At 51.2% G+C, this 14,863-nt stretch overlaps 1 protein-coding gene across 2 annotated transcripts in view; it reads left to right on the forward strand.

The window, feature by feature from the left end:
* Positions 1 to 14,863, forward strand: part of PTK2B (protein tyrosine kinase 2 beta) — a 42,976-nt gene that overhangs the window by 13,366 nt on the left and 14,747 nt on the right. The window contains exons 8-20 of one of the 2 annotated variants that reach the window (XM_058835275.1): positions 960 to 1,034; positions 1,130 to 1,231; positions 1,402 to 1,519; positions 2,882 to 2,921; positions 3,341 to 3,387; positions 4,316 to 4,369; positions 6,838 to 6,935; positions 7,032 to 7,116; positions 10,244 to 10,344; positions 10,439 to 10,554; positions 12,494 to 12,594; positions 12,704 to 12,793; positions 14,181 to 14,385. In XM_058835275.1, the coding sequence (XP_058691258.1) occupies positions 960 to 1,034; positions 1,130 to 1,231; positions 1,402 to 1,519; positions 2,882 to 2,921; positions 3,341 to 3,387; positions 4,316 to 4,369; positions 6,838 to 6,935; positions 7,032 to 7,116; positions 10,244 to 10,344; positions 10,439 to 10,554; positions 12,494 to 12,594; positions 12,704 to 12,793; positions 14,181 to 14,385 (1,232 nt within the window). The remainder of the gene's footprint in view (positions 1 to 959; positions 1,035 to 1,129; positions 1,232 to 1,401; positions 1,520 to 2,881; positions 2,922 to 3,340; positions 3,388 to 4,315; positions 4,370 to 6,837; positions 6,936 to 7,031; positions 7,117 to 10,243; positions 10,345 to 10,438; positions 10,555 to 12,493; positions 12,595 to 12,703; positions 12,794 to 14,180; positions 14,386 to 14,863) is intronic. The other variant, XM_058835273.1, reaches the window with a different exon arrangement.

Genomic DNA, 14,863 nt, shown 5'->3' on the forward strand with positions numbered 1-14,863 from the left:
AACAGGATAATGGGATGGGATGAGGACAGTGCTGGGATTTTACAGAAACAGAAGGGGACCTTTGGGATCATCCTGATCCTGAATTTCTGGCCTCTCCTGATCCCGAATTCCCGGCCTCTCCCGCTCCTTTGGGATGATCCTGATCCCGAATTCCCAGCCTCTCCTAATCCCGAATTCTCAGCTGGTCTTGATCCCGAATTCCCGGCCTCTCCCGCTCCTTTGGGATCAGCCTGATCCCAAATTCCTGGCCAGTCCTGATCCCGAATTCCTGATCTCTCCTGATCCCTTATTCCTGGCCTCTCCCGTTCCATTGGGATCATCCTGATCTCGAATTCCTGGCCGGTCCTGATCCCGAATTCCCGGCCTCTGCCTCTCCTTTGGGATTGTCCTGATCCCGAATTCCTGGCCTCTCCTGATCCCGAATTCCCGGCTTCTCCTGATCCCAAATTCCCGGCTGGTCCTGATCCCAAATTCCCGGCCGGTCCTGATCCCAAATTCCCGGCCTCTCCTGATCCCGAATTCCCGGTCTCTCCTGATCCCGAATTCCCGGTCTCTCCTGATCCCGAATTCCCGGACTCTCCTGATCCCAAATTCCCGGTCTCTCCTGATCCCGAATTCCCGGTCTCTCCTGATCCCGAATTCCCGGTCTCTCCTGATCCCGAATTCCCGGCCTCTCCTGATCCCAAATTCCCGGCCGGTCCTGATCCCGAATTCCCGGTCTCTCCTGATCCCGAATTCCCGGCCGGTCCTGATCCCAAATTCCCGGCCTCTCCTGATCCCGAATTCCCGGTCTCTCCTGATCCCAAATTCCCGGCTGGTCCTGATCCCAAATTCCCGGCCTCTCCTGATCCCGAATTCCCGGTCTCTCCTGATCCCGAATTCCCGGTCTCTCCTGATCCCGAATTCCCGGCCTCTCCTGATCCTGAATTCCCGGTCTCTCCCACTCCCTGCGCGCGCAGCAAGGGTGGAACATCACGGTGGATCTGGTCATCGGCCCCAAGGGGATCCGCCAGCTCACCGCCAAGGACTCCAAGGTGGGAATTCCGGCCGGGAATCGCTCCGGACATGGCCGATCCCGCTCACCTCGGATGGAATTCCCGATGGATTCCCCCCTCCCGTGTTTTCCCAGCCCACCTGCCTGGCGGAATTCCGGGATATCCGATCCATCCGCTGCTCGGCGGCCGAGGACGGGCAGGCGCTGCTGCAGCTGGCGCTCAGCGGGAACCCCCAGGTCAGGAGAATTCCCGGGAACGCCGAGCGGGATTTCCCGGGATTTCCCGGGATTGAGCTCCGTTTCCCGCCCGGTGCCGGGAATGCTTTGCGTTGTCCTGGGTGGCCGGGAATAGCGGGATTGGGGGTGAGGGAAAAGCGGGATGGATGGGAATTCCCGGAATTCCCAAGTCGCTGGCGATCCGGACGTCGTCGCTGGCGGAGGCGGAGAACATGGCCGACCTCATCGACGGCTACTGTCGGCTCCAGGGGGACTCGGAGACGTCGCTGATCGCATTCCCGAGGAAAGGTGGGAATGCCGGAGGGACGGGATGGGATAACGGGATTGTGGCGGGATCCCGTGGGATGGCGGGATCCTGTGGGATTGTGGGATTGTGGGATTGTGGGATGGGGTGAGGTGGGGTGGGATGGGATTGGGATGGGGTTTGATGGGATAACAAGATGGGATTGGGATTTGGGATTTGATGGGACTGGGATGGGATTGGGATGGGATTGGGATGGGATTGGGATTTGGGATGGGATTGGGATTTGGGATTTGGGATTTGATGGGATTGGGATGGGATTGGGATGGGATTGGGATGGGATTTGATGGGATGGGATTTGGGATGGGATTGGGATTTGGGATTTGGGATTTGATGGAATTGGGATGGGATTAGGATGGGATTGGGATTTGATGGGATTGGGATGGGATGCAATTGAAATGGAATTGGGATGGGATTAAGATTTGATGGGATTGGATGGGATTGGAAATGGGATTGGATGGGATTGGGATTTGATGGGATTGGGATGGGATTGGGATATGATTGGGATGGGATAATGGGATGGGATTTGGGATTTGGGATTTGGGATTTGGGATGGGATTTGATGGGACTGGGATGGGATTGGAAATGGGATTGGAATGGGATTGGGATGAGATTTGGACAGGATTGAGATGGGATTGGGATGGGATTGGGATGGAATTGGGATTGGATGGGATTGGGATTTGGGATTTGGATGGGATTGGGATGGGATTGGGATTTGATGGGATGGGATTGGGATTTGATGGGATGGGATTGGGATTTGATGGGATAATGGGATGGGATTTGGGATTTGGATGGGATTGGGATGGGATTTGGGATTGGATTAGGATTTGATGGGATGGGATTGGAAATGGGATTGGGATTGGGATTGGATGGGATTGGGATTGGGATTTGGGATTGTGATTTGGGATTTGGGTGGGATTGTGATGGAATTTGATGGGATTGGGATGGGATCGGGATGGAATTGGGATCTGGGATTTGGGATTGGGATAGGATTGGGACAGGATTGGGATTTGATGGGATGGGATTGGGATGGGATTGGAAATGGGATTGGGATTGGGATGGGATTTGATGGAATTGGGATGGGATCGGGATGGGATTTGTGATGGGATTGGGATTCGGGATTTGGATGGGATTGGGATGGGATTTGATGGGATTTGGATTGGATGAGATTGGATGGAATTGGGATGGGATTGGATGGAATTGGGATGGGATTGGGATTGGGATAGGAAAATGGGATGGGATTGGATGGGATTGGGATGGGATTGGGATGGAATCGGGACGGGATTGGGACAGGATTTGATGGGATCAGGATGGGATCAGGACGGGACCTTTCCCTTCCTTCCCTGCAGACCGGGAGAAGCGGATCAGCCTCCCACAGATCCCGGCCCCGTGAGTGATCCCGGCCCTTTTCCCGGGATTCCCGGCCCCGGCGCAGGGTTGGGATCCCGCTGATCCTGCTGATCCCACTGATCCCGCTGATCCCGCTGATCCCTCTGATCCCACTGATCCCGCTGATCCCTCTGATCCCTCTGATCCCACTGATCCCTCTGATCCCACTGATCCCGCTGATCCCGCTGATGCCTCTGATCCCGCTGATCCCGCTGATCCCACTGATCCCGCTGATCCCTCTGATCCCTCTGATCCCTCTGATCCCGCTGATCCCTCTGATCCCTCTGATCCCACTGATCCCACTGATCCCTCTGATCCCACTGATCCCTCTGATCCCTCTGATCCCACTGATCCCTCTGATCCCACTGATCCCGCTCCTCATCCCCCATCCCGCTCCCTGAGCCTCTTCCCGCTTTCAGGAATCTGGGAGAGAGGAATTCCACCGTTTCCCACAGCGCCAGCGGCGGTGAGCTCGGCTCTGCCCCTTCCCAAAATCCCGCGGGATTCGGGATCGCGGGATTCGGGATTCCGGGATTTGGGGATTTTGGGATTTGGGAGCCGTTCCGAGCGGGATTTGGGATTTGGGGATTTTGGGATTTGGGAGCCATGCCAAGCTGGATTTGGGACTTGGGGTTTGGGATTTGGGATTTGGGGATTTGGGATTTGGGGATTCAGGATTCGGGGATCTGGGATCTTGTGATTTGGGAGCCATTCCAAGCAGGATTTGGGATTTTGGGATTTGGGATCTTGGGATTTGGGATCTTGGGATTTGGGATCTTGGGATTTGGGATTTGGGAGCCATCCCGGGGCCACAGGATTCGGGATCTTGAGATTTTGGAGCCATTCCATGCGGGATTTGGGATTTGGGGTTTGGGATTTGGGAGCCGTTCCGAGTGGGATTTGGAATTTTGGGATTTGGGATTTGGGAGCCATTCCGTGCAGGATTTGGGATCTTGGGATTTGGGATTTTGGGGTTTGGGACCCATCCTGGGGCCATGGGATTTGGGATCGTGGGATTTGGGAGCCATTCCAAGCAGGATTTGGGATTTGGGATTTTGGGATTAGGGACCAGTTCCATGCAGGATTTGGGATTTGGGATTTTGGGATTTGGGATTAGGGACCAGTTCCATGCAGATTTTGGGATTTGGGATTTTGGGATTTGGGATTAGGGACCAGTTCCAAGCAGGATTTGGGATTTGGGATTTTGAGATTTGGGATTAGGGGCCAGTTCCATGCAGGATTTGGGAGATCCAAACTCCCCCAGCTCTTTTCCGGAGGGTTGGGATGCATCCGAGCATCCCGGAGGAGCGCCGGATCCTCCGGAGCTGCCGTCGGAGCTCCCCCACCCGCTGAGCTTCCCGATCCCGCTTTTCCCGCTTCCCGTTTTCCCGCAGATTCCGAGATCTACGCCGAGATCCTGGACGAGTCCTCGCGGCCCAGATCCGGAGGTTGGCGCTTCCCTCGGGAATTCCCCACGGGACAGCCCCGAATCCTCCGGGACCAAATTCCCGCCCCGTCCTCAGCAAAGCTCTGGGAAGGTCCCGGAGGATCCGTGGGGGAGGATCCCTGGACCCCTGGGGATGGAGAGGGATCCCGGGATGGATCCCTGGGGATGGAGAGGGTGGGATCCATGGAATGATGGAAAGACCGGAATCCCTGGATCCCTGAGGATGGATTGGGCAGGATCCCTGGATCCATGAAGATGGAGAGGGATCCCAGGCTGGATCCCTGGGGATGGATTAGGTGGAATCCACGGATCCCTGAGGATGGAAAGAGCAGAACCCCGGGATCCATGAGGATGGAGAGGGTGGGATCCATGAGGATGGAGAGGGATCCCAGGATGGATCCATGAGGATGGAGAGGGATCCCAGGATGGATCCCTGGGGATGGAGAGGGTGGGATCCCTGGATCCTTGGAATGATGGAGAGTGTGGGATCCATGGATCCTCATGGACGGAGAGGGCAGGATCCCTGGATCCCTGAGGATGGAGAGGGCAGGATTCATGGATCCATGGAATTATGGGGAGGGCAGGATCCCTGGATCCATGAGGATGGAGAGGGATCCCAGGATGGATCCCTGAGGATGGACGGGGCAGGATCCTTGGAATTATGGAGAGGTTGGGATCCATGGATCCATGAGGATGGAGAGGGCAGGATCCCTGGATCCTTGGAATGATGGATTGGGCGGGATCCCGGGATCCATGGAATGATGGAGAGGGATCCCAGCCTGGATCCCTAAGGATGGAGAGGGTGGAATCCTGGGATCCCCGGAATGTTGGATAATGCCAGATCCCAGGACCCTCACGGTCGGACAGGATCCTTTCCCCAGTTTTTCCCGGACGGATTCATCCCAGGGAATAAAATCCGGGATAATAAAATCCAGGATAATTAATAAAATCCGGGATAATAAAATCCGGGATAATAAAATCCAGGATAATTGATAAAATCCGGGATAAGAAAATCCAGGATAATTAATAAAATTCGGGATATTAAAATCCGGGATAATAAAATCCAGGATAACAAAATCCGGGATAATTAATAAAATCCAGGATAATAAAATCCGAGATAATAAATCCGGGATAATAAAATCTGGGATAATTAATACGAGATGATAAAATCCGGGATAATTAATAAAATCCGGGATAATAAAATCCAGAATAATTAATAAAATCTGGGATAATAAAATCCGGGATAATAAAATCTGGGATAATAAAATCCGGGATAATAAAATCCGGGATAACAAAATCCAGGATAATTAATAAAATCCAGGATAATAAAATCCAAGATAATAAATCCGGGATAATAAAATCCGGGATAACAAAATCTGGGATAATAAAATCCAGAATAATTAATAAAATCCGGGATAATAAAATCTGGGATAATTAATAAAATCCGGGATAATTAATAAAATCTGGGATAATAAAATCCGGGATAATAAAATCCAGGATAACAAAATCCGGGATAATAAAATCCGGGATAATTAATAAAATCCGGGATAATAAAATCCGGGATAATAAAATCCAGGATAACAAAATCCGGGATAATTAATAAAATCCGGGATAATAAAATCCGGGATAATAAAATCCAGGATAACAAAATCCGGGATAATTAATAAAATCCAGGATAATAAAATCCGAGATAATAAATCCGGGATAATAAAATCCGGGATAACAAAATCCTGGATAATAAAATCCGGGATAATTAATAAAATCCAGGATAAGAAAATCCGGGATAATAAAATCTGGGATAATAAAATCCAGGATAATTAATAAAATACAGGATAATTAATAAAATCCGGGATAACAAAATCCGGGATAATAAAACCCAGAATAATTAATAAAATCCAGGATAATAAAATCCGGGATAAGTAATAAAACCCAGGATAAGAAAATTCGGGATAATTAATAAAATCCGGGATAACAAAATCCAGGATAATAAAATCCGGGATAATAAAATCCAGGATAATTAATAAGATACAGGATAATTAATAAAATCCGGGCTAACAAAATCCGGGATAATAAAATCCAGGATAATAAATCCAAGATAATAAAATCCGGGATAATTAATAAAATCCAGGATAAGAAAATCCGGGATAATTAATAAAATCCAGGATAAGAAAATCCGGGATAATTAATAAAATTCAGGATAATAAAATCCAGGATAATAAAATCTGGGATAATAAAATCCAAGATAATTAATAAAATACAGGATAATTAATAAAATCCGGGATAACAAAATCCGGGATAATAAAATCCAGAATAATAAATCCGGGATAATAAAATCCGGGATAATTAATAAAATCCGGGATAATTAATAAAATCCGGGATAATAAAATCCGGGATAATTAATAAAATCCGGGCTAACAAAATCCGGGCTAATGAATAAAATCCGGGATAACCATTCCCGCCTCCCCGCAGCCCAACCCTTCGGAATCTCCCGCGACGCCGTCGCCCTGGGCCGCATCCTGGGAGAAGGATTCTTCGGAGAGGTTTTCCAAGGAATCTACAGCGCTCCCGTGAGATTCCCGCCCTTCTCCCCGGCCCCCAGCCCCCGCCGGGCGGAAATCCGGGATTTGGGATGCGCCATTCCCGCTTTTCCCGTCTCCCGGCAGGGCGGGGAGCGCGTGGATGTGGCCGTCAAGACCTGCAAGGAGGATTGCAGCCCGGAAAACCGGGAGAAGTTCCTCAGCGAAGCCGGTATTCCGGGAATTCCCGTGGGGCTTTTTGGGGATCCTGAGGGGGATTTTTTGGGATCCTGCTGGAGATTTTTGGGATCCTGAGGGTCCTGGTGGGGTTTTCTGGGATCCTGAAGGTTCTTCCAGGGTTTTTTAGGATCCTGAGGGTTCTGGTGGGAATTTTTTGGGATTCTGATGGATTTTTTGGGATCATGAGGGTCCTGTCAGGGTTTTTTGGGATCCTGAGGGTCCTGATGGGGATTTTTGGGGATCTTGATGGATTTTTTGGGATCCTGAAGGTCCTAATGGGGATTTTTTGGGATCCTGAGGGTCCTGTCAGGGATTTTTGGGATCCTGGGTGGCCTGGTGGGAATTTTTTGGGATTCTGATGGATTTTTTGGGATCCTGAGGGTCCTGTCAGGGATTTTTGGGATCCTGAGGGTCCTGGTGGGGGTTTTGGGGATTCTGGTGGATTTTTTGGGATCCTGAGGGTCCTGTCAGGGTTTTCTGGGATCCTGAAGGTTCTGCCAGGGTTTTTTGGGATCCTGAGGGTCCTGGTGGGAATTTTTTGGGATTCCGATGGGTTTTTTGGGATCCTGAGGGTCCTGATGGGGATTTTTTGGGATCTTGATGGATTTTTTGGGATCCTGAAGGTCCTGATGGGGATTTTTTGGGATCCTGAGGATTCTTCCAGGGTTTTTTTGGGATCCTGAAGGTCCTGATGGGGGTTTTTGGGATCCTGAGGGTCCTGATGGGGGTTTTTTGGGATTCTGATGGGTTTTTTGGGATCCTGAGGGTCCTGTCAGGGTTTTCTGGGATCCTGAAGGTTCTGCCAGGGTTTTTTGGGATCCTGAGGGTCCTGGTGGGAATTTTTTGGGATTCTGATGGATTTTATGGGATTCTGAGGGTCCTGGTAGGGATTTTCTGGGATCCTGAGGGTCCTGTCAGGGATTTTTGGGATCCTGAGGGTCCTGTCAGGGTTTTTTGGGATCCTGAGGGTCCTGGTGGGGATTTTTGGGATCCTGCTGGAGATTTTTGGGATCCTGAGGGTCCTGGTGGGGTTTTCTGGGATCCTGAAGGTTCTTCCAGGGTTTTTTAGGATCCTGAGGGTTCTGGTGGGAATTTTTTGGGATTCTGATGGATTTTTTGGGATTCTGAGGGTCCTGGTAGGGATTTTCTGGGATCCTGAGGGTCCTGGTGGGTTTTTTTGGGATCCTGATGGATTTTTTGGGATCCTGAGGGTCCTGACAGGGATTTTTGGGATCCTGGGTGGCCTGGTGGGAATTTTTTGGGATTCTGATGGATTTTATGGGATTCTGAGGGTCCAGTGGGAATTTTTTGGGATCCTGAGGGCCCTGGTAGGGGTTTTTTAGGATCCTGAAGGTCCTGCCAGGATTTTTTGGGATCCTGAAGGTCCTGATGGGGATTTTCTGGGATCCTGAGGGTTCTGGTGGGGGTTTTTGGGATTCTGAGGGTCCTAATGGGAATTTTTTGGGATTCCGATGGGTTTTTTGGGATCCTGAGGGTCCTGTCAGGGATTTTTGGGATCCTGGGGGGCCTGGTGGGGATTTTTTGGGATTCTGATGGATTTCTTGGGATCCTGAGGGTCCTGTTGGGGTTTTTTGGGATCCTGATGGGTTTTTTTGGACCCTGAGGGTCCTGCCAGGATTTTTTGGGATCCTGAGGGTCTTGATGGGTTTTTTGGGATCCTGAAGGTCCTGATGGGGATTTTCTGGGATCCTGAGGGTTCTTCCAGGGTTTTTTGGGATCCTGAGGGTCCTGGTGGGGTTTTTTTGGGATCCTGATGGATTTTTTGGGATCCTGAGGGTCCTGTCAGGGTTTTTTGGGATTCTGAGGGTCCTGGTAGGGATTTTCTGGGATCCTGAGGGTCCTGGTGGGAGTTTTTTGGCATCCTGATGGATTTCTTTGGATCCTGAGGGCCCTGTCAGGGTTTTTTGGGATCCTGAGGGTCCTGGTGGGAATTTGTTTGGGATTCTGATGGATTTTTTGGGATCCTGAAGGTCCTGGTGGGGATTTTTTGGGATCCTGAGGGTCCTGGTCGGGGTTTTTGGGATCCTGAGAGTTCTGCCAGGGTTTTTCGGGATCCTGAGGGTCCTGCTGGTGTTTTTTTGGGATAAGATCCTGTTCAGGGCTCGGAGCGGGGGGTGACACAACCTTGTCCCGGCATCTCCCGGTGGCTTTTTGGGAACAAGGGACCTTTGGAATCTGGGATGGAGGAAAAGGGATCGGATCCAGGCCCGGAAACCCGGGACAGGATCCCAATCCCACCCCCAGATCCCGGGATGGGATTATTGGATGGGAACCTGTTGGAATCCCTGGATGAGGATATCGATCCCTAAAAACCCAATTGATCCGATTCCCGTGGGGCAGGATCTGGGATTGATCCCATTCCCGTGGCATGGAGTGGGATCCCAGGATTTATCTCCTTCCCCTGGCATGGATTGGGATCCCAGGATTCAGAATGGGATCCCAGAATTCATCCCTTTCCCCTGGCATGGATCGGGATCCCAGGATTCAAACCGGGATCCCAGAATTCATCCCTTTCCCATGGCTCCCATGGAAAATGGATCCCGGGATCGATCCCTTTCCCGTGGGATGGGAACCTGTTGGAATCCCTGGATGTGGATACTGATCCCTAAAAACCCAACAACCCCTTGGGGAAAAACCCCAAGACAATTCTTCCACCCCATCCGGGTCGGGATTCATCCCGGAATCCCGGGAATCCCGATGATCCCAGCTGGGAATCCCGGGAATCCCAATGATCCCAGCTGGGAATCCTGGGAATCCAGATGATCCCATCTGGGAATCCCGATGATCCCGGCTGGGAATCCCGATGATCCCGGCTGGGAATCCCGGGAATCCCAATGATCCCGGCTGGGAATCCCGGGAATCCCGATGATCCCATCTGGGAATCCCGGGAATCCCGATGATCCCGGCTGGGAATCCCGGGAATCCCGATGATCCCAGCTGAGAATCCCAATGATCCCAGCTGGGAATCCCAGGAATCCCGATGATCCCAGCTGGGAATCCCGGGAATCCCGATGATCCCAGCTGGGAATCCCGATGATCCCAGCTGTGAATCCCGGGAATCCCGATGATCCCAGCTGGGAATCCCACATTCCCCGCAGTGCTGATGAAGAAGCTGGACCACCCCCACATCGTCAAACTCATCGGCATCACCGAGGACGAGCCCACCTGGATCGTCATGGAGCTCTATCCCTACGGAGAGGTGCGGTCGGTCCCCTTTTCCCGCCTCTCCCGGGCAGCCTTTCCCGGATTTCCCTGGGGAATTCCGGGGGCTGATCCGGGCGGGGATGCGGCAGCTGGGGCAGTTCCTGGAGCGTCGTCGTGCGGAGCTGGCGGTGCCCAGGCTGGTGCTGTACGCGCTGCAGGTGGGGAAGGCCCTGGCCTACCTGGAGGCGCTCAGCTGCGTCCATCGGTGAGGGAAACGGGAGTCGGGATGGGAGAATTCCGGGATGGGGATGGAATTCCGGGATGGGAGGGAAGGAGGAGGTGGGCTCAGGGAAGGATGGGGGGGTGGGAATTAATTGGGAAATGGGGAGGGGGAATGGGGAATGGGGAGGGGGAATTGGGGGAAGGTGCGTTGGTCATGGGAGGGGTGGGGGGTTCTTCATCTTATCCCGTTGTCCCATGATCCCATTATCCCATTATCCCATTATCCCATTATTCCATTATTCTGTCCCATCCCATCCCATTATCCCATCCCATCCTGTTCTCCAGTTATCCCATTATCCCCCATCCCGTTATCCCTTTATCCCATTATCCCATGATCCCATCCCATCCCAAGATCCCATCCCATCATCCCATATCCCATAATCCCATATCCCATTATCCCATCATCCCATTATCCCATTATCCCATTATCCCATTATCCCATTATCCCATCATCCCATTATCCCATTATCCCATTATTCCATTATTCTGTCCCATCCCATCCCATTATCCCATCCCATCCTGTTCTCCAATTATCCCATTATCCCCCATCCCATTATCCCTTTATCCCATTATCCCATGATCCCATCCCATCCCAAGATCCCATCCCATAATCCCATATCCCATAATCCCATATCCCATTATCCCATTATCCCATTATCCCATATCCCATAATCCCATATCCTATTATCGCATTATCCCTTCTCAATCCCATCCCATTATCCCGCTGTCCCATTATCCCGTTATCTCACCTCATTATCCCATTACACCATTATCCCATAATCCCAATCCAATCCCATTCCATTATCCCATTATCCCATTATCCCATTATCCCAATATCCCAATATCCCATTATCCCATTATCCCATGATCCCATTATCCCATGATCCCATTATCCCATTATCCCATTATTCCATTATTCTGTCCCATCCCATCCCATTATCCCATCCCATCCTGTTCTCCAATTATCCCATTATCCCCCATCCCATCATCCCATATCCCATAATCCCATATCCCATAATCCCATATCCCATTATCCCATTATCCCATATCCCATAATCCCATATCCTATTATCGCATTATCCCTTCTCAATCCCATCCCATTATCCCGCTGTCCCATTATCCCGTTATCTCACCTCATTATCCCATTACACCATTATCCCATAATCCCATTCCAATCCCATTCCATTATCCCATATCCCATTATCCCATTATCCCATCATCCCATCAAAATCCCATTATCCCATATCCCATCCCATATCCCATATCTCATATCCCATTATCCCATTATCCCATTATCTCATTATCCCATGATCCCATTATCCCATATCCCATCATCCCATCCCAATCCCATCCCATCATCCCATCCCATCCCATCCCATTATCCCATTATCCCATTATCCCGTTATGCCATTATCCCATCATCACATTATCCCATATCTTATTATCCCATTATCCCATCCCAATCCCATTATCCAGTCATCCCATCCCGTTATCCCATTATCCCATTTTCCCGTTATCTCCTATCCCATTATCCCACCCCAATCCCAGTCTCATCCCATAATCCCATCATCCCATTATCCCATCATCCCATTATCCCATTATTCCATTATCCCATTATCCCATTATCCCATAATCCCATTATCCCATCATCCCATTATCCCATTATTCCATTATCCCATTATCCCATTATCCCATTATCCCATTATCCCATTATCCCAATATCCCATTATCCCATATCCCATATCCCATTATCCCATTATCCCATGATCCCATTATCCCATTATCCCATAATCCCATTTTCCCGTTATCCCCCTATCCCATGATCCCCTCTCCCCCGTATCCCCTACCCCACCCCGCTCTCCCAATCCCCGGAATTCCCAGAATTCCCGTTATTCCCATTATAATTCCCGTTATTCCGGCAGGGACATCGCCGTGCGGAACGTCCTGGTGGCCTCCCCGGAATGCGTCAAGCTGGGAGACTTCGGCCTCTCCCGCTACATCGAGGACGAGGAATATTACAAAGGTGGGATCCGCTGGGATCCGGGGGGATCCGGGGGGATCGGGGCTCCCAGGGATCCCTCCGGAGCCGGGGGAAGATCCCCGGGATCTGGAGCATTCCCGGATCCTTCCAGCTTCCGTCAGCCGCCTTCCCATCAAGTGGATGGCGCCGGAATCCATCAACTTCCGACGCTTCACCACCGCCAGCGACGTCTGGATGTTCGGTGCGTGCTGGGATCACGGGCTGGGGCGGGATCCGGGATCGGGAGCATTCCCGTGGGGCGGGATCCGGGATCGGGAGCATTCCTGTGGGGTGGGATCTGGGATTGATCCGATTCCTGTGGGCTGGGATCCGGGATCGGGCAGTTTCCCATGGGGTGGGATCCCAGGATTGATCCACTTCCCATGAGCCGTGATCCGGCATTGATGCAATTCCCGTGGGCTGGGATCTGGGATTGATCTGATTCCTGTGGAGCGGGATCCGGGATTGATTCAATTCCCATGGGCTGGGATCCGGGATTGATCCCATTCTTGTGGGGTGGGATCTGAGATTGATCCCATTCCTGTGGAGCGGGATCCGGGATTGATCCGATTCCCGTGGGGCGGGATCCGGGATTGATCCGATTCCCGTGGGGTGGGATCTGGGATTGATCCAATTCCCATGGCATGGAGTGGGATCCCAGGATTTATCCCCTTCCCGTGGCACGGATCGGGATCCCGGGATTCAGAATGGGATCCTGGAATTCATCCTTTTCCCATGGCTCCCATGGAAAATTGATCCCAGAATTGATTCCTTTCCGTGGGGTGGGATTGGGATCCCAGGATCGATCCCTTTCCCACACCATCCACAAGGAGAAATCCCGCTCCGGAATTCTGGATTATCCCAATGTTTTTTTTCCCCTGGGATGATCCATCCTTGGGAAGGGCTCCCATCCCCCCACCACCAGGCCCTTCCTCCTCCTCATCCAAAGATTTCCAGGAATTTTTGGGATGAATTCCACCCTCCCTACTCCAAACATCCCTAAAATCCCCATCCCTAAAAACCCCAATCCCTAAAATCCCCAATCCCTAAAATCCCCAATCCCTAAAATCCCAGTCCCTAAAACCCCAGTCCCTAAAATCCCCCATCCCTAAAAAACTGCCCCTTCTGGACTCAGCCAGCCCCAAACCCCAATGTGAAAATCCCGGAATTCCCTGGAATTCCCTGAAATTCCCCGGAATTTTCCCAGAATTCCCTGGAATTTTCCCTGTAATTCCCCAGAATTTTCCTGGAATTCCCTGTAATTTTCCCCAGAATTCCCTGTAATTTTCCCCGGAATTCCCTGGAATTTTCCCCATAATTCCCTGGAATTTTCCCATAATTCCCTGCAATTTTCCCATAATTCCCCGTAATTTTCCCGGAATTCCCTGTAATTTTCCCCGGAATTTTCCCGGAATTCCCTGTAATTTTCCCAGAATTCCCTGTAGTTTTCCCCGTAATTTCCCCGAATTTTCCCGTAATTCCCTGGAATTTTCCCGTAATTCCCCGTAATTCCCTGGAATTTTCCTGGAATTCCCCGGAATTTTCCCGGGAATGCCGTCTGTCTGATCTCCCTGGGCCGTGTCCCGCAGCCGTGTGCGTGTGGGAGATCCTGAGTTTCGGGAAGCAGCCGTTCTTCTGGCTGGAAAACCGGGATGTGATCGGAGTCCTGGAAAAGGGGGATCGGCTCCCCAAGCCCGAGCGCTGCCCGCCCCTGCTCTACGCGCTCCTGACGCGCTGCTGGGACTACGACCCCGGGGAAAGGCCCCGCTTCCAGGAGCTGGTCTGCAGCCTCAGGTGAGCCCGGAATTCCATGGAAAAGCGGGAATGGGGATGAAAAAATCTGGGAAAAGTTTCAGACCAGGGGTTTTATATGGAAAAGTTTGGGTTCTGAGTCCTGGGAAGGGAAACGTTCCCATTCCAAAAGAATCCTCCAAGCCCAAATTCCAGGAGCTGCTCTGCAGCCTCAGGTGAGACGGGAATTCCATGGAAAAGCGGGAATGTGGGGGGGAAAATCTGGGAAAAGCTTCTGATCGAGAGTTTTTATGGAAAAATTTGGGTTCTGAGGCTTTCCCGGGAAGCGAAACATTCCCATTCCAAAGGGTCTCCAAGGCATCAGAGACCCTTTGGAGATCCTTTCCCAGGAAATTCTGGGAATTCCAGACAGGAGGGGTTGGGAATGTTGTGGAAAAATCCGGGAAAAGATTCGGATTGGACATTTTTCAATGGAAAAATTTGGGTTCTGAGTCCTGGGAAGCGAAACATTCCCATTCCA

The sequence above is a fragment of the Poecile atricapillus genome, chromosome 3, assembly GCF_030490865.1.
Source record: "Poecile atricapillus isolate bPoeAtr1 chromosome 3, bPoeAtr1.hap1, whole genome shotgun sequence".
In the NCBI taxonomy this organism is placed as follows: Eukaryota; Metazoa; Chordata; class Aves; order Passeriformes; family Paridae; genus Poecile; species Poecile atricapillus.